The sequence below is a fragment of the Giraffa tippelskirchi genome, chromosome Y, assembly GCF_054371585.1.
Source record: "Giraffa tippelskirchi isolate mGirTip1 chromosome Y, T2T-mGirTip1v1.2.pri, whole genome shotgun sequence".
Lineage (NCBI taxonomy): Eukaryota > Metazoa > Chordata > Mammalia > Artiodactyla > Giraffidae > Giraffa > Giraffa tippelskirchi.
In genome coordinates, this window is record NC_137290.1 from 6736981 (window position 1) to 6757201 (window position 20221).

The 20221-nt window shown below is 33.4% G+C and overlaps 1 protein-coding gene across 37 annotated transcripts in view; it reads left to right on the top strand.

The window, feature by feature from the left end:
- Positions 1–20221, top strand: part of LOC145537620 (lysine-specific demethylase 6A-like) — a 191327-nt gene that overhangs the window by 118671 nt on the left and 52435 nt on the right. For 14 of the 37 annotated variants that reach the window (XM_081568362.1, XM_081568347.1, XM_081568348.1 and 11 more), the window contains 5 exons: positions 1254–1349; positions 11948–12708; positions 17140–17269; positions 18968–19073; positions 19573–19778. In XM_081568362.1, the coding sequence (XP_081424488.1) occupies positions 1254–1349; positions 11948–12708; positions 17140–17269; positions 18968–19073; positions 19573–19778 (1299 nt within the window). Of the gene's footprint in view, positions 1–222; positions 321–1253; positions 1350–1965; positions 2350–11947; positions 12709–17139; positions 17270–18967; positions 19074–19572; positions 19779–20221 lie in introns of all 37 variants that reach the window. The other 23 variants (XM_081568325.1, XM_081568330.1, XM_081568335.1 and 20 more) reach the window with 8 other exon arrangements.

The following is a 20221-nucleotide window of genomic DNA, read 5'->3' on the forward strand; positions in this document are numbered from 1 at the left end:
GTTCAGATGAACATACCTTTTAAGGAGGAGTTAAAGAATAAAGGACTTTTCAGATTTATAATTTTCCAAATGGCTTATGCATTAATTTTTTTAATGCTTTTGAAACATAAGCCTTGTTTATCTGTAAATATCCCAATTGCTAGTCATTTAGTATCTCATGAGTTTTAACTATTGGTGTATGAATTTAGTCAAATATTTTTTAATTTAAAATAAATTTTCCTGAAAATAGTTCTGAGAACTGGCATAGTGGTCAAACTGTATCATATACTTTAGTAGAGGAACAAGTTGATTCATGGTGTTTGACACCACAGAAATTACAGGTATTAAATACTCTTGACAGTTTTAATCATGTATTTTAACATAGTGGAGGTAGTAAGCTTTAAGCTTTTGTTGTATTAATTCTTAAAATTGAATGGCAGTAAATGAAGTTAATATGTACATAAGTGTAATGAGCCTTCATTTTCCAAAGGAATAGAGATCATAATACATTTTTGTTTTCTACTTTTTTAAAAAGAAGTAATATATTCATATATTTCAAATTTAAGAATTATTAGGGGATAATAGTGTTCAGGTTTTAAAAGGTCCTTGAAGTTCCTGCCTCCAGCTACTTCATTTCTCTTTCCAACAAATAATCAGTATTAATAGTTTCTTTGTTGTTTTTTTTTTTCCTTTTGTTTCTAGAGCTACATATATATGTACAAGAAAATGTGCTGATTTCCCTTTTTTTTTATACCTTATACTAATATAGTTTGTTGACTGCTGTATCTTTTCTCCCTGCTCACCTTCCTCAAAGATCTATCTTTGAGATATTTTCGTGTATTTCATGGCTTCTTTGTTCTTTATGGCTACATGATGCTACATTTTAAAATTTCTTGGAAGCCACATGTTTAACTAGACTTCTGTTGTTAGACTTTTAAATAATTTCCGCCTATTATAATCAAGGCTGCCCTTAAGCATTGTTGTTTATAACACATTTTATAGTTAAACAACTTTCTCTTTGAATTGTAATTTCCTTTCCATGTAATGTATTTAACTCAAAACACAAAAGTTATTTTCATCAAGTGAATTCTTATTTTTTAAAATCTTTCTTAGCTTTTTGTAAGAACTTCATTTTGGTGTTGATTACGTTTGATTAGGAATCACTGTATGTCAACACAAAATTGCTTGGTTTGTAGACTTTTCATGTACAGATTGCTTGCTCATGACTTATTTGTTTCTTTGATTTACCTCTGTGTACTTTTAAATTTTTCTAGTACTTGGAACAGCTACGCACAGATAGAGATAATTTAAATCCGACACAGAAACTCATGCTGCAACAGTTGGAAAGTCAATTTGTCTTAATGCAACAAGTATGTATCCCATTTTCATTATAAATATTTATCGTTTATGTTAAGTATTTTTCTTGACTACAATACTGCTTAAGAATTTATTAATCCTTATTTCTACTTTTTATGTGTAGTCATTAGAATTTATGTATCTGAGCTTTAAATACCGCTGGTGGACAGTTCTGTTTTTTTTAATAGCTATAAATTAATTTGGAAAACAACAGGAAATATATTTTATGTTTTTTGCATATTTCAGGTGTTTTCTATAGGCTTACTTTTTATTACTTTACAATTAAAGAAAATATACTGAAGTGGAGAAATTTTAAGGATTATTTTCAAGGATTTTGCATAAATGGAATGGCCATCTGAAATCCCTTACTTCATGATGAGAAATAAAGCCTGTAAATGACTGACTCACTGTTTTCAATTGCTTTCTTTTGCCCTCATACCCCTAATAAGCAAAGACTTCTTTTAACTATATAGTGAAAAAGATTTTGCTTTACCTATATAAACATAGCATTTCATTTCTAAAATGTATGTTTTTTAACCTGGAGAGCGTAAGTGTTATGATAAAGTTAGGGATGTATTGATAACACATTTTCAAAGTCACACAAGCAGGTTTTCTTTTTTGTTTTTGAAGATGAGACAAACAGGACAAACTACTGGAATTCCTAATGGGCCAGTAACTGATTCATCACTGCCTACAAACTCTCTCTCTAGCCAGCAACCACATTCTGCTCTACCCAGAGTACCTAGTGTCTCTCAGCCTGAAGTACACTCTGCTTGTTCTGAAAATCCTTTGTCCAGTGGACCTTTTCCTGCATGCTATATTCTTTCTGGCACCTCAGAACCACTAGGATGTACAGACACTAATTTGGTAGGCAATAATTACTTAACACGAAGTGGAAATAATGGAAATGTGCCTTATCTGCAGCAAAACACATTCACTCTACCTCATAACTGCACAAACCTGACCAGCAGCACAGAAGAGCCATGGAGAAAACAACTATCTAACTCCACTCAGGTAAAAGAAAGATTAGCTGCTTTACTTGTTACATAGTAACTTTTCTTTGACTTGTATACTTTTAGAGGAGAAGAAATTACAATTTAAGAAATACTATCTTTTTTTAAACAATTCACAATTATTTCAGAATTTTGTTTCAGTATTAACACTATGTTGTAAAGTCATCTGTGCACGTGGTATTTACATACCTAGTATAAATTAATATATATATGACTTATGCTAGACAGTCTGAAGGTAAAGAAAAAAGCACATACAGTTCTTTCAGATTCCATTGCTTAACGAGTGAAAGCATCATAGCTGTGATTTTCAATTGCAGTTATTTAATATATGCAGATATATCCTGCATACAGTCAATACTTTGCTACCTGTGAAGCACTTATTTTAGAGTGGTAAAAAGCCTACTGAAAAAAGCACAATAAAATCTGTTTTCCACTGTGGAGAAAGTAGCTTAGGAGGGAACTAAGAAGTTACAGTCTCAGAGAACTGAATTTAGAAGAGCAACTGTCAAGTCATATCAAATGTGGCTACAGTGTAGTTTATGAAGAGGAAATACAAAGCATCAGGTTTAATTTGCGAAGGGCTTGATGACTCCTAAGAGGAAATGAGAGACATTCAGAATTTTGATGCAGAGATTGGGATTTCTTGAACAGTCAGCTCCTTAAAATTTATAAACGACATTTTATATCACTTTAAATGGTTTTAAAAAATAGGGCAGAAATTATGAAAAGTCCCTAAAACTACTTCGCCCCCCACCATTTCCACTAACCTAAACATCTTATACTAGAATGTGATAGAGCCCCATAATTTACATTCTGATTATTCTTTCTGTTGTACATTATATTGATTTTGACAGGTGTGTATGATAAGCATCCATCTTCAGTACAGAATAGATTCACTGTCCTAAACATACTCTGTGCACTGTTTATTCCTCCAACATTGTTTCAATATGTGGAAACAATAGATCTTGTTACTGTCTATATGGTTGCTTTCTAGAATGTCATATAATTTAAAGCATGCAGGATGTTGCCTGTTTAGAATGACTTTCTCTTACCAATATACATTTAATTTTCTTTGTGTGTTTCCTTGAGATGATAACTATATTTACTTTAGATCACTTAGTAGTGTTCTGTTGTTTGCCTTAACTGCACTTTGTTTATCCAGTCACTTTGTGTTTATATAGTTATATGTAAAGCCATTATAAACATTCTTGTGCAGATTTGTGTGGACTTAGTTTTTAACTCGTTTAGGTAAAAACTGAAGAGCATGATGAGTGGATCATACTGTCATACTGTAAGAGTGCTAATTACTTTTCTAAGAAACGGACAGCTATCTTCTAAAAAGACTTATGTTCATTGCCTCCCTCAGTGGGTGAGGCTTCTGTTTGCACTAGCTTCTCCCACCAACTGAGAGTTGCTGAGTTTTAGGCAGACTCAAAGTACCACAGAGTGAGTGCTTTATAACAGCAGACTTTTATCATACTCCTAGAGAGAGAGAAATCCAAGATCAAGTCATTAGCAGATTTTGATGTCTTTTGAGAGCTCTCTTTCTTATTCATAGTTAATTCTCTTCTCATTGTGCTTATAGATCGCAAAAGGAATGTCTGTGGTTTCTTTTATGTATTTGTTTGTTTTGGGCTGTGCTGGGTTTTTAGCGCTGCACAGGATTTTCTCTACTGTGAGGGGGGGCTACTCTCTAGTTGCAATGCTCAGACTTCTCATTGAGGTAGTTTCTCTTGTTGCAGAGCACAGGCTCAGTAGTCATGGCACACAGGCTTAGTTGCTCCCACAGTATGTGTGGTCTCCCTGGACACAGAAATCAAACCCATGTTTCCTGCATTGACAGGCAGATTCCTTAGCGCTGAGCAATCAGGGATGCCCCTTGATGATTTCTTTTATAAGGCACACAAATTCCTTTCTTAAAAGCCCCAGATTTTTTAACCTAATCACCTTTGAAGGCCTTGCTTCCACATACAGTGAAGACTTAACTTCAGTGTAGCATTTCGGGGGATACATTCAGTTGATAATGCTAGTGTTTTGGATTTTACTGATTCCAATAGGGAGGTAGTAATGTCTCATTATTATTTTTTTTAATCTACTATAACTGATGATTTTCGGAGCATGTTTCAGTTCCTTTCAGTCACTAAGTTGTGTCCGACTCTTTGCGACACCATGGACTGCAGCGTTCTAGGCTTCCCTGTCTGTTACCAGCTCATGGAACTTACTCAAACTAGTGTCCATTGAGTCAATGATGCCATCCAACCATCTCATGCTCTCTCATCCCCTTCTCCTCCTGCCTTCAGTCTTTCCCAGCTCTTTTCTAATGAGTCAGTTCTTCACATCAGGTGGCTAAAGTGTTGCAGCTTTAGCTTCAGCATCAGTCCTTCTAGCATCATCAAATCTATAGACATAGAGTTTGAGCAAACCCCAGAAGATAGTGATGGACAGGGAAGCCTGGTGTGCTGCAGTCCACTAGGTTGCAAAGAGTCAGAAATGACTGAAGGACTCAACAGCAATGCCTTTTGTAAATATATTTTTCCAGTCTTCATTTATCTTCTCATTCTCTTACAGTATCTTTCACAGAACAGAAGGTTTAAATTTTTATGAACTCCAGCTTATCAATTCTTTCTTTTATGACAGTGCCTTAGAAAGTAAATTTAAAAAGTTAGCACCATGCTACATATTTTCGTCTATATTATATTCTAGGAGTTCCATACTTCTGCATTTTAAATTTCAGTCTAAGGCTCACTTGGCGTTAATTTTTATGAATGGTGTACCATGTAAAAATTTTCCTTTTTTCTTCTACTAAATAATTTTAAAATGTTTATGTATGTATGTATTTTCGAGTGTGCTTTGTCTTTATTTCTTTGTGCAGACTTTCTTTAGTTGAAGAGAACAGAGGCTACTCTCTAGTTGTGTTGTACAGGTTTCTCCTTGTGGTGGCTTCCCTTGTTGTGGAGCACAGGCTCTAGTGCACTGGCTTGGTAGTTGTAGCACACAAGCTCAATAATTGTGGCTTGCAGGATCCAGAGCACACAGATTTCAGTAGTTGCGGTGCATAGGCTTAGTTACTTCACGGCATGTGAGATCTTCCTGGGCCAGGGATCATTCCTGTGTCCCCTGATCAGCAGGGGAATTCTTAACTGCTGGACCACAAGAGAAGTCCCAAAGATTCTTTATTTCAATATGAATTCTCAGATGTTCCACACCATTCCTTGAAAAGACTCTCTTCTGCTTCATTTTATTGCCTGTGCTCTGTTGTCAGAGATTAGCTGACTATATTTCTGTAGATTTATTTATCTGCTATGTATTTTGTTCTGTTGATCATTTATCTGTTTCTTTTGTCAGTACCATGCTGCCTTGATTGATTTAGCTTTATATTAAAATCATTAAATAAACCTGTGTCGGTTCTCCAGTGTTGTACTTCAGTATCATGTTGGACTTTTGGGGTCTTTTGTCTCTCCTTATTATGTGAGAATCACTTTGTTAAAAATTTATAAAAATAACATTGTATTTTTATTTGCTTGCATTGAATCTGTGAATCAAGTGTGTAAGAACTGACATCTTAAATAATACTAAGTTTTACTTTTGAAGAACATGGAAGCTCTCTCCTGTTACTTATTTTTTAATCAATGCTTTGTGCTTTTTTCATATAGGTATTAGATACTTATTTCATTAAATTTTTCCTACATATTTCATTTTAGGGCAAGTGCTAATGTAGTCGTTGTTGGTTAGTCTAAACTGTGTCCAACTCTTGGGACCCCATGGACTGTAGACCACCAGGTTCCTCTGATCATGGAATTCTCCAGGGAAGAATACTGAAGTGGGTTGCTATTTCCTTCTCCAGGGCATCTTCCCGACTCAGGGATCAAACCCATGTCTCCTACATTAGCAGGCAGATTCCTTCGAAATTACACTTGTTCATTACTAGCATAGAAATGTGATTAACTTTTGTATATTAACTGTATGTCTTGCAACGTTTCTATATTCTTACTAACCTTTCTTATTAGCTTTCTTGATTCTTTAATTTCTTCATGGGCAATTATGTCACTTTGAACAAAGAGAGCTTCATTTTTTCCTTTTTAATTTTAATCTGTATCCATTTTACATCGTTTTCTTGTTTTGTTATATCAGTTTACTTTAGTGTGGTAGATGAAAGAGTGGTGAGGGGAACATCCTTGCCTTGTTTTGTATGCTATTGGGGAATGCATTGAGCCCAGCTTAACAAACGATGTTAGCTAAAGGTTTTCTAAGCTGCTGCTGTTGCTGCTAAGTCGCTTCAGTCGTGTCTGACTCTGTGTGACCCCATAGATGGCAGCCCACCAGGCTCCCCCATCCCTGGGATTCTCCAGGCAAGAACACTGGAGTGGGTTGCCGTTTCCTTCTCCAATGCATGAAAGGGAAAAGTGAAAGTGAAGTCGCTCAGTCGCGTCCAACTCTTAGCGACCCCACGGACTGTGGCCCACCAGGCTCTCCCATCCCTGGGATTCTCCAGGCAAGAACACTGGAGTGGGGTGCCATTTCCTTCTCCAATGCATGAAATTGAAGAGTGAAAGTGAAGTCACTCAGTCGTGTTCCAACTTTTAGCAACCCCATGGACTGCAGCCTACCAGGCTCCTCCGTCCATGGGATTTCCCAGACAAGAGTACTGGAGTGGGTTGCCACTGCCTTCTCCAAGGTTTTCTATAGATAATCTTATTAAGTGGAGGAAGTTCCTGTCTATTCCTAGTTCAGTGACAGTAATTTTATCATGCACAAGTGTTCAGTTTTGTCAGTTCTTTTGCTACATCTGTTGTCTTGATCGTGTGGTTTTTCTTTTTTAACCAGTGGATGTGTGATGTATTATAGTGATTGATTTTTGTAATGTTGAATGAACCTTGCATGCATTGGATAAATCCCATTTGGCTATAGTGTACAAATGTGTTTCTGCATAGTTGGACATGATCTGCTGATACTTTGTTGAGGAGTTTTCTTTGATCTGTAGTTTTCTCTCAGTGTTTTTAGTGTTAGGGTAGTCATTGTCCTTGACCTTGTCATATAGTTGAAAGATTCCATCTGCTCCTGTTTTCTGGAACAGGTTGTTGAGCACTGGCATAATTTCTTCCTGAGATTTTGGTGGAACTCTTTTCAGTGACTTCATCTGGGCACTGTGGTGCTTTTTGTTCTGCAAAGTTACAAAATGATTAATTCAGTTTAGTTATATGCTTACAGATGATCTCTTTTTCCCAGTGTTGCATTTGATAGATTGTGTCTTTCAAGGAATTGGCTCATTTTATCTAGGTTATCAAATTTGTGGCTGAGTATTATGAGCTAGGAATAAATATATAGTTTTATGAGTTTTGAGTATTAGGCAGACCATTTTAGTTTTAAATGTGATTATAAAGATACTGAGTTTCACTTTTTGTGATTGGGAAAACTGTATGAGGGCTTTGAATGGATGAATTATCCATTTATTTTTCTCTAGTAGTCTGTTGAGGTACAGTTTAACAAACCTATTCAAATGGTAGACACCCAACAAGCTATATTTTTTTAATTGTTTTTGTTGTGTGTCTGTTGCAGTGATCCTGTTTTTGTGTACTTCTAAAAGATTTTTTATGTTATGTTGCAATCAGTTTGCACTTCTTTTCCTCCTCCTGAACCACAAATTTGCTTTTGCTTTTGTTTAAAAATTAACTAATTTTTAAATTGAAGGATAATTGCTTTATAGAATTGTGTTGGTTTCTGCCAAACATCAACATAAATCAGCCATAGATAAGCACTAAAATGAATGGAATCTTGCTCTTTTGTGTCTGTGGTCCTATTTTTATTTCATTAAATGAACATGTCTTTTATATAATCTATATACTAGCTTCAAAGTATTCATCTTTTCTAGCTTTAAAAGTTAGCAGTGCCACTGTGAACTTTTAAAAGTCTGTGAATGTTTTCCTTTATATATTTAGTACTCTATATGAGTGAGATTGCCGAGTTATGTGATAATTGTGTATCTTTTTTAAGGATTTTTCTGAATTCTGTGCAAAGTGACTGAACCATTTTACATTCCTGACTGCAGTGATATGAACTTACAGTTGTTCTGTGTACTTGTCAGGACCTGATAGTTTTTTATTCTAGCTTTTTATATCCTTGCCATTTAATGATTCTTTGTAAGGTTTCATTTATAGTAACTAATATTTTCCATGTGCTTATTTTCTGTTTTTGTATTTAGATCTTTTTTACTGATAATTTTTTAAAAATAATTTTATTTATTCATTTTGACAGTGCTGGGTCTTTGTTGCTGTGTCACCTGCTCTCTGGTTGTGGTGCAAGGGCTTCTCATTGCAGTGGTTTATTCTGTTGTAGAGCATAGGTCACATAGGCTTCAGTAGTTGCAGCTCCTGAGCTCTAGAGCACAGGCTCAGTAGTTGCGGTGCACAGGCTTATGTGCTCAGAGGCATGTGGGATCTTCTTGGATCAGGAAAGGAAACCATGTCTCCTGCAGTGGCAGGTGGGTTTTTTTTTACCACTGAGCCACCAGGGAATTCCAGTGATGGTAATTTTAATATAAATTTCTTTCTGTATTATGAGTAAAAATTTGATTTTAGTCATAGGTTTTGCCAGCATACTTCTCATCTTTGATTGCATTTTCACTTTATTACCATTGTTTTTTGAAATGGAAATACTTAATTTCACTGAAAGTCTTTTTTCAAAAATTTTAGAATTTAGTATTTTTGCTATTACATAAGAATTCTTTCTTTGCAAATACCAAGGTTTAAAGATGTTCTACTATAGTTTCTGATAGAAACATTACAGTTCTGTATCACAATTTGTCCTATCTTTTTGAGTTAATATTTGTGTATTTTATGTGTGAATGTCCGATTATTTCAGCAGTATTCGTTAAAAATTGTAATCTTTCCACCATGCCAACATAAGGAAAAATTAACTTACCAAGTTTATTTTCCACTCTTTTGTCTTGCTGATCAATATAGTTTTTATTAATACTTCTTCATTGTATTGATCACTGCAACTTCAGAATATGTTCTGAGATTTAGATAATACTTGTATAACATTTTGTTTACTTTTATAGTTGATTTGATTCTGCTGTCTCTTTTTTTTATCTTCATTAATTTTAGGGTCATTATGTCAGTTGGTACCAAAAGTATCCACTGGCACTTAATAGAAATTGTGTTCTATGTGTAAGTCAAATTACTAATTCTTCAGAACCATTTTCTCTCGACTTATTTAGTTCTCTTTTATCTTCTCTCAGTCTTTTTCAGTTGTTATGAATAGAGTTATATTGTTGATATATTTTTGAAGTATTGCCTTAAGTTATTTTGTAATTTCTGTTGTGATATCCTAATTTCAAATATTCAGAGTTCTGTTGAATATTTTTCAAAGTTTTGATATTTCTCAGATTATATTTTTGATACTTGATATTATTCTGTTTTGTTCAGGGAATATATATATTTTTTATGATTTTAATTCTGTTATTGAGACTTGTATTTCTCCTAGTCTGTCATATGAACTCTAAAAGAAAACCTATTCTGTCCATATTAAGTATCGAGTATTGTTGAATACAGAAAGAGGAAGGACCTCAGAAACAGAAGAGATTAAGAAGTGGCTAGAATACACAGAAGAATTATACAAGAAAGGCCTTTACTACTGGGATAACCACAATGATGTGATCACTCACATAGACCCAGACATCCTGGAGTGTGAAGTCAGGTGGGCCTTAGGAAGCCTCACTATGAACAGTGCTAGTGGAGGTGATGGAATTCCAGTGAGCTATTTCAAATCCTAGCAGATGATGTTCTTAAAGTTCAGCACTCAATATATCAGCAAATTTGGAAAACACATCTGTAGCCACAGGATTGAAAAAGGTTAGTTTTCATTCCATTCCCAAACAAGGGCAATGCCAAAGAATGTTCAAACTACCATACAGTTGCACTCATTTCACATGCTAGTAAGGTAATGCTCAAAATCCATCAAACTAAACTTCAACAGTACATGAAGTGAGAACTTCCAGATGTACAAGCTGGATTAGAAAAGGCAGAGGAACCAGAGATCAAGTTGTCAACATCCATTGGATCATAGAGGAGTAAGGGAGTACCAGAAAAACATCTACTTCTCCTTGACTGACAACTCGAAAGCCTTTCATGGTGAATCATAAGAAACTATGGGAAATTCTTAAAGAGATGGAAATACCAGACCACCTGTCTTCTGAGTAACGTGTATGCAGCTCAAGAAGCAACAAGTGGTACCAGGCATGAAACAAGGGACTGGTTCAGAATTGGGAAAGGAGTACATCAAGGCTGTATATTGTCACCCTGCTTATTTAACTTACATGCAGAGTACATCATGAGAAATACTGGACTGGATGAAGCATAAACTGGAATCAAGATTGCTGGGAGAAACATCAATAACCTCAGATATGCAGATGACACCACCCTTATGGCAGAAAGTGAAGAAGAACTGAAGAGTCTCTTGATGAAAGTGAAAGAGGAGAGTGAAAAGTTGGCTTAAAGCTCAACATTCAGGAAACTAAGAACATGGCATCTGGTCCCATCACTTCCTGGCAAACAGATGGGGAAACAATGGAAATAGTGAGAGACTATTTTTAGGGGCTTGAAAATCACTGCAGATGATGACTGCAGCTATGAAATTAAAAGATGCTTGCTCCTTGGAAAAAAAGCTGTGACCAACCTAGACAGTATATTAAAAAGTAGAGACATCACTTTACTGACTAAGGTAAAGTGACTTTACTGTCTAGTCAAAGCTATGGTTTTTCCAGTAGTCATGTATGGATGTGAGAGTTGGACTGTAAAGAAAGGTGAGTGCCAACGAATTGATGCTTTCTAACTGTGGTGCTTTAGAAAACTCTTGAGAGTCCTTTGGACTGCAAGGAGTACAAACCATTCAATTTTAAAGGAAAGCAGTCCTGAATATTCATTGGAAGGACTGATGCTGAAGCTGCAGCTCCAATAGGTTGGCCACCTGATGTGAAGAGCTGACTCATTAGAAAAGACCTTGATTGATGCTGGGAAAAATTAAAGTTATTCCTTGGAAAAAATTAATAGATTTTATATACTTTCTTTGAGGCTAGCTGTTACTTTTCTATTATAGATTCAATATTAATTTTAAAGGATTAATATGTATACTGTTCCCATATTAAATGTAATACATTATTATGATTGGTGATCTGGTTTATTTAGGATGTGTTTATAGCTTTAATCAGTAATGACTATATGTATATTTTTCCATATCTAAATTTATCGAGTCATTTCTCTTTTAACGAAAATGTGTATATCTGAATTGGACACTAAAAAGTTTCAAAGACTTCCATGAAGAATTATGTTGCCATACTGGTAAATGAAATCAGTTATGTAGCCCAGAAATACAATTTTCCCTCACAGTTACTAACCACTTCAATCATAAGATTATGAAAATTTTAAAAATGATTTTTATGATTTTGTTTATATTATGTTACACATTTAGTTTAATTTAGTTGTTTAGCTTTTATTTAACATTTTTAATCCTCAATGTTCTTTGTATGCATTAGGTGTTTGTTTAATATTCGACTGGAACTTACAATATTGGATTTTAAAAGTCTGTTTTTCTCTTTTTTTTAGGGGTTTAACAAAGGTCAGAATTCACATTTGCCAGGATCTAATGATGAACAGCCTTCATTTTCCACTGATCCTGCCCTGTATCTCCAGGCGGCTAGCACTAATATTCAGACTTCATATAGGATGCTGCCTAGTAGTTCAATAACACAGGGAACTGCATTCAATCACCTCTCTCATATTGCTACCTCAGGTGACCAACAAGGCATTTGTTGTACCAAAGAGAGCACACCTTCAGGAAATAGATCTTTTGTGCCTGGAATAAGCAGTCATACTGAAAACACACCTAATGGCTGTGCTGGTGTCAAGGGACTTTCTAATCATGTTCAGCAGTTGAGGGCAGAACCTATTTGCATTCCAAACAGTGGAGATTCTACATCACCAAATTTAATTTTGGATAGTCCTCAGATCTCTTCCTTGTTGATTGGAAAAGCCAATGACAGTATGATGACTGGAGCATATGACAAAGTCAATAGTATTCACCCAGAAAGTCATACAAAGACTAATAATTCTGTTGCCTCTTTACACTCTTCAGTCATTTCTATGACTGCTTCAAAATCTGCTGACCAGACCACCACCCTTGGTGTTACCAGCATTAGCAGTCCTCACATTAGGTTACAAACAATTAATGGAAAAGGGCTAGAGAACTCACAGAGCTCTAAAAATACAAGCCTGCCTATGGTTAGCCGCAAACCTGATTCTCATATCATACCATCAGTGTCTGTGTCCATATACTCAAATTCTACAGAAGTTCTAAAGGCATGCAGGTTAGTATGGGAAAGTTTATCACAAATTGAAAATAGTTCACTTCTGACTTGATCAGAAAACTGAAATAATTGTATTTTATAAGAAATAGAAATTATATAAAAGGTAATTACGTAGTCACTTGTCTAAAATAACTATTTCAAAAGTAACTTTGTTTTTTCCTCAGATTTATGCATAAACTGTATCAGTGTATTACATATGAAAAGCTTTTTTCTACAACATGCTGTGAGAAGCACATCTCTAGTACTACTGACTTCTGTTGATTGCCAGAGTTGTCATGTTCTCTATGATTGGGGATTGAAACCAGTGAATGGATTAAATTATATTTGATTGATAGTCTGTAAAACCTTATTGATTGTTTTCTTTCTGGCAACATTTTCTGTGATTCAGGAACAGGTTTTAAAAAGGCTGGAGCAACAAGAGAAAGGAGCAAAGATTTGAGAAATGTCAATAGTCCACCAGTCACCTTGGGAAGTCAAGCTATATTCTATTATTCTTAGAAGAATGGGCCTCAAAAATTTATTTCTTAAATGGATTTCATTGCCTTAAAACAAAAAATAAGACGCAAAAGATGAGAAACACTTCCTTTGATGTTGTGAAATTGTATAAATTTCCACGTTCTGCAGTCTAATTCATTCACATTTTTTGAAAACACCTTTATTAAGATATAATTGGCATCCTTTACAATGTATCCCTTTAAAATATACAGTACAATGGTTTTTAATATATTTCCATATAATGCACCAGCACAATTTTTCAGCAATTTTATCATCTCAGAAAGAAAACTGTTGTACACATTTTAAACTAGTGTTTTTATTCTGTTTGTTTAAAATCTAGTCTAAATTAATTATCTTATTTCACATACTTACATGCTATATAGAAGAGTAAAACTTGGTAGAAGAGTAAAACTTGTGTGATAGTTAAAATACCAGGGGTAATGCTTCTGTGTAATTTTCTAAAACATAACATTTGAAATTTGAATAATAATTGATATTGTAATGAAAAAATATAAGATATATACCATTAAATATAAATTTGAAGATTAATTTTTAAATACTTGGACTATTTTAATTCAGGTTTTGAATTTCAAAGGTAAAAAAGAATTATTGCTTAATTACTGTAGGTCTTCTGAAACTGGGAGTCTTTACCTCTCTTCTCTATTGCTGAAACTAAAACATGTTTAAATTTTTCATACACTTAGATTATCTTATTAGAAACCGTCACTGATCAACCATTGAATATGCATTACAAAATTTTAAGCTGAAACAAGTCGTAAATGTTTATATAATTTGTACTTGCAGTTACTGAGGATGGAATAATAGAGAAATGGAAATAATTGATATTTTAAAAAATATATGAGTAAATAAAATTAAGAAATTTATGTCTTTCAGAGTGGATTAAATTTTAATTTTCCCATCTTATTTTACAAATATATGTAAGCATTAACTTGGGGTACCTTTTTAGTTTTAATTTTAAGCTCAAAACCACTAAAAGGACTTTTGTTTTATTACTAAAAATGTGTAAATTTGTAAGTTGCAAATAACTGACATAACGCATGCGTGGTTTTTCCAGTAAATTTGGCTGGCAATTTACTAGTGAAAGGATACCGTCATCATCTTCAACAGTTGTAAAGAGAAAAAATAAAGAATAGGAGAAAGGAAGGAGGAAAGAACATGAATGTCAGGTCTTGAATTGAGGATAAAATTACTCCAGTTTAACACAGCCAAATAGATAGCAAATAATAACTGTCTTGTGGGGACAGTTCCTGTTACCTGATGCTGATGTGTTCTTTACTGGACTGAATTCTGATTAGTTCAAAGAATCATCAGTTGAGAGGGTTTAATCCCTCTGTGTAAGAAACTTACTAAGGAAAAACAATCTGTATATTAGTTTAGAGCACCTTCCATTTTTTTGTATTTAAATGTGTTCAAAAGTAAGTCCACAGTAAGATCTTTTTAAGTGTGGTATTTTTAAAGTAATTTTTCAGTAATAATACATTTTTGCAACAGTGAGATATCCTTGGTCTTTCCCACCTCCACTTTTTTCCCCAACTTCGTTTCTCTCCCATTTTGGATTTTTATGGTAACTTTCTCTTAGAACAGCAGTGAAGTCATACCTGTTTAGAAATTCATGTGTTTCTGTTGTTCAAACTGTTCTTATGCTTTAGGGTTGATAGGTATTTTACAAATGAAAAAAAGTATGGTTCCTTTACTTTCAAAAACATTGGTTCTTTTGGAAATTAACTTTAGATTCTAATTTGATTAATTCATAGGGACATACTAATGGATCTTTTTATTTCATTGTACTTTTTGAGCAGAGTGTTCTCTTTTGTTATATTTCTTAGAAAATTTTTAAGGGTTTTTAAAATTTTAAACTGCCAATGTTTGGTTTCATTTACAGCATTTTTGGTTCTGTTAAAATTTTAAAATGTAATTTCAGTATTTAAGTAATTGGGCTAGTTTTGGTTTCCTTGCTCTTGCCTCATTTTATTTTTTTTTTCCCTGTTTTCATATATATTTTTGCTTTGAATTGCTTGAGTTTTCTATGTACCCTTAATTTACTTTGTTATTAGGCTATAAAAATCCTACAAGCAGAATTACACTTTCTGTCACTCATTTTCATATACAGGATGGTAAATAAGCTTATAAAATTTTTTTTCTAGTACAGTTAAATCCTTGGTCTGTATGTTAGGGTATTCTAAAATGTTTATTGTGGTATATCTCTCACTAGGAAACAAGTCTTTTATAATCATACTTAAATCATTTTGTGGAAAGTATATAGTGACAGACATAATTAAGCATTGAAACCAATTCCTCTTATTTTATAGAGATTATAATTGACACTTAATGCATGTTCTAAGGAGGATATTTTTTTTTTCTGTATTAGCTTCTGACGTGTGTTTTGGTTGTAAAATCAGTTCTGTGGAGTTTATAAATTAGAATCATATTTTAAATTTAGAAGCTTAAGATACAGGCAACTTGAAACATACAAGTAACTATGCTTTGTGGATGGATAATGAAACCTAGATACTGATTTAAACTTAATTGCTAGTTCATTGTAAAATTTTAGTGTAATATACATTTGTAAATGGCTTAAAAATAGAAAAGTCTGCATTTTAAACTTAATTTGTAACTGTATAAACCCTATCACAGGGAATTCTCTGATGGTTCAGTGGTTAGGACTGTGCACTTTCATTGCCAAAATCCCCCTTTGATCCCTAGCCAGGGATTAATTCCTGAGGCCAAAATAGACTGTATGTACTATGAGTTGTTTTTTATGGCATTTCAAAGTTGACAACTACTCCATCTGAAACTTCAGTTTTCATTAGTTCTACCAAAAAGTCCTAAGTTTCAGGCTCTTCTTCCCTTTAGCAGAAGTAAAGCTAAACAAGGAATGGTGATTTTAGTTCAACTTGTGTAGTTGTATAATTTGAAAATTTAAATATAATTTGTAATTTGTTCTCCGAAAATACAAGTTTTTGTTCTGAAGAAACAGTGTATATTATATTACTTTACAAAGTAGAGCTTTTATATTCTTATCTTTAATTTTAATGTTTTAAGAGCTATTTCCTTATGTATTTGAATTCATTGATTATATTACACTTTTAGTGATTGAATGTTAGAAACTTAAACTTAAAACTATCAAGTTTTAAGTTTTCTGTATTTGATAGTTTTCTGTATTTGTTTCCTGAGTTTAAAATTTTAAGGATTTAAAAATATCCCTTTAATGGTCTTATACTAAAAAGAGATTTTGAGTTTGGAAGTAGCAGTTACATTTTAAAAATTTGTAACTTAACAAATGTGATATATTTTTCCAAATGAAAAAATTGAAATCAAGTAAAAATTAAATACAATGTGAGAATGTTTACCAACTATTCACATTACTTTAAAAATTATTATTGTCTGGAGTCTTGCTTAATTTTGGGGAGCTGCGAGAAAATCAGTTTTGACAATAAAAAACAAATGGTCTTTCTCAATTTGAAAGCTGTCATGAAGATAATCTGGAAATATGATATAGGAAAAGAGAAAAATCTTACTGTGAAATTATATAAAGGTTATATAAACCTTTTTTTGGTTCATTTTCTTGTTTTAACATTACACAAAGAAAATATAAAGGTGAAATATGACCAAAAATTTGGAGTTCATATTCTTTTGGTGAGGAAATAAATTGGAAAACTATGAGGAGAAAAGATACTTCATGAATAATTCATGTTATATGTTTAGATAGTATATTTAGTTTTTCTTACGGTATAGGAAATCAAAGTGACTATCTGTTAAAATTAACTCTTCTGTTTTGCTGAATTGATAGGAATATTTTATAGTGATTTTATTATAAACTTCATCTACCTGTAACTAAAGATTTTTCTCTTTGTTTTAATCTCCTGTTTTTACAATCATTGCATAACCGATATATTTCTTCTGATTGTTTTCTAGAAACTTAGATAAAAATGGCTTGTCTAATAGTCACAATTTGTTAGATAAATGTCCGCCTCCAAGACCACCAACTTCTCCATACCCACCTTTGCCAAAGGACAAGTTGAATCCACCCACACCTAGTATTTATGTAAGTCTTCTTGCTAATTAGTAATATGCCAGGTATCTGAACTTCTCTACCTTTAGATATATTTTTTTAATCAATGCAAATCTTTTTAGGGAAAATTAAATTTTTCTCTAAAGTTGAAAGCTTTGGAAAACCATCTTTGTTTCTTGCTGCTAAGTTGCTTCAGTTGTGTCCGACTCTGTGCGACCCCATAGATGGCAGCCCATCAGGTTCCGCCATCCCTGGGATTCTCCAGGCAAGAACACTGGAGTGGGTTGCCATTTCCTTCTCCCGTGTATGAAAGGGAAAAGTGAAAGTGAAGTCGCTCAGTCGTGTCCAACTCGTAGCGACTCCATGGACTGTAGCCTACCAGGCTCCTCTGTCCATGGGATTTACCAGGCAAGAGTACTGGAGTGGGGTGCCATTGCCTTCTAGGATAACAAACAGCATCTCTCAGACTAAATATGGTCCACTACCTCTTTTTGTAAACAAAATTCTGTTGTTACCTAGTCATAGTCATAGTTGTTTATTCATATGTTATCTAAATGCTTTGCACTCGATTAGCAGCCTTACTAGTTGCAAAACAGAATAGTTCATAAAACAAAAAATACTTAACTATTTGTCCTTTCTTAGAAAAAGTTTTGCCACTGGTGTACTCAAGAAACATTTTTTGAAGAGATTATTTAAATTTAAAGTGTCACTTATGGACTGAGATTCTCTGAGAGTAGCAATAGGTAGTTGTTTTTATCTTAGTTTTTTGTTTACATGATTCTAAATCTGCATTCTGCCATCTTACGGACCTTAATTTTATGCTTCAAATTAAAGCAAAAATTTTTGTAAGTGAAAAAGTGTTTAAGAATATATAAATTACGATTAATAAAAAATTAAAAACTTTCAATTTGAAACAGTGTTTTTACTTTTTGGGAATTCAGGCCTTTGGTAAAGAAAATTGACGTAAGTTAAATCAAAACAGTTTCTGTGATTTTTTTCGTTTTTCAAAGGGTTGCTGCTGTCCATCCTTACACTATCCTGTTCTAAGACAAAAGAAAAATTTCCAAGCTAAAATTTGAAGAGTGAATATTTAGAATGATGTTATGTAAGAGAGCATTTTGGAAATCTGGCCCCCTTTCAAACTGGATGCTATATAAAACCAAATTTTACTCTTAAATTACCACATTAGATTACCCTGACTTACTGTGAAAGGAAGGTCTAGTTATAAAAATAAAGCTGAACCCCTGAAACTGAACTTTTGGGGATTAAATACAAACTGGAAATTTATCTTTTTTGGGTGTTATTGAATCATTTTTTATTTTGATAATAGTTTTTAAAACACTTTCAGTGTTTAAGTTTACATTTTACTTTTTGTATACCTCTTATAAGAGTTCTGGAAATATACTTGGTAAGTACACTTGGGAAATACTTTTGAACTGCTAACCTTTTTCAGTCTTTTTGTGAATATTGTGATCTAAGAAGTTAATAACACCATTTCAGAATTTATTAAATTTAAAGTGTATCTCTTTTAAAGATAAACTTATGTAGTGATTTTTTCTTAGTAGAATTTTCCTGAAAGGACTAATGCTAAAACAGTGTAGTATGCAGCACTCAGTGTTAATGGGTAAAGTATATTGTTGATGTAAAAATGCCCGGACAAAAAATGAAAACATGTTTCAGGATAGTACTTAGTCATTTTCTGAAATCTAACAGAATGTTTCAATTTTACAGTTGGAAAGTAAACGTGATGCTTTCTTTCCTCCATTACATCAATTTTGTATAAATCCCAAAAACCCCGTTACAGTAATACGTGGCCTTGCTGGAGCTCTTAAATTGGGTAAGTTTAAAAAAAAAATTGAACCATTTCTCTTACTATCTGTCATTTTTTAAAAAATTGCCAGAAACACACTTTTTCCTAGATGTTTCCCTCAGTTTTTAATGGTAGGAAACCACTAAACCATTTTAATGGTAGGAAACCACCTTCTTTATCTGTCACTTTAGCACATGTTTAACACAATGCCTATATTAGCCATTGACAAATTTTTGGTTTTTCTTTTTAATTTGGTATTATTAGGCATCATGAATGACTTGGGTTAATGGAAGATGTTTCGCAATGTAAGATATAGGTAAAATTAGATCCAGAGCCTGCTTATGTCCCTTAGTCCCTTGTCACAGTGGTTAAGTCTAATGATTTATGGGACTGCTGTGAAACTTTGGCTCTCATATGGCAGTCTTTAGAGAAACGGATGGAACGTGATAAAGAATTTTTTTAAACAACTTTTAAACATTCACTGTACCAAAAACAGTTTTTTATTAAAATTTATTTATTCATGTAGATCTAGGGCTTTTCTCTACTAAAACTTTGGTAGAAGCTAACAATGAACACACAGTAGAAGTGAGAACACAGTTGTTGCAACCAGCAGATGAAAACTGGGATCCCACTGGAACAAAGAAAATCTGGCGTTGTGAAAGTAATCGATCTCATACTACGATTGCTAAGTATGCGCAGTACCAGGCCTCCTCTTTCCAGGAGTCATTGAGAGTAAGTGTTTTTTCCTGGAGATTTTTTTCTAAATTAAATGCAGTTGCTTCTCTAACAGTGTATTCAATTAATATAATTAGGTTTTGTAAGTATTACAATAAACATAAGATTAAACTATTGAATCTTTAAATGAGGTTATATTAGCAGAAGTACATATTGTTAATAGAGAAAATACTGTTTTATAGCATATCCTTATTTTTGAAATGTTTCTACTTAAAATTATTAAGTAAATAGGTTTACATAGTAGTTGCAGGCTGATTTTACTGTGAAGAATATTACCTGGGCAGTGCTCTTATTTTTAATTGGTTTGTAAAAAGGCATTTCCATTTCATGTTATCTGAAAGATACTCTATAAAGAAGGGTTAGTATTCTTTCTGTGTCATTAATAGTCTCTAAATAAAACTGCAAAAGAAGCAGAAATTTACAAAAGCACCTAAAAATAT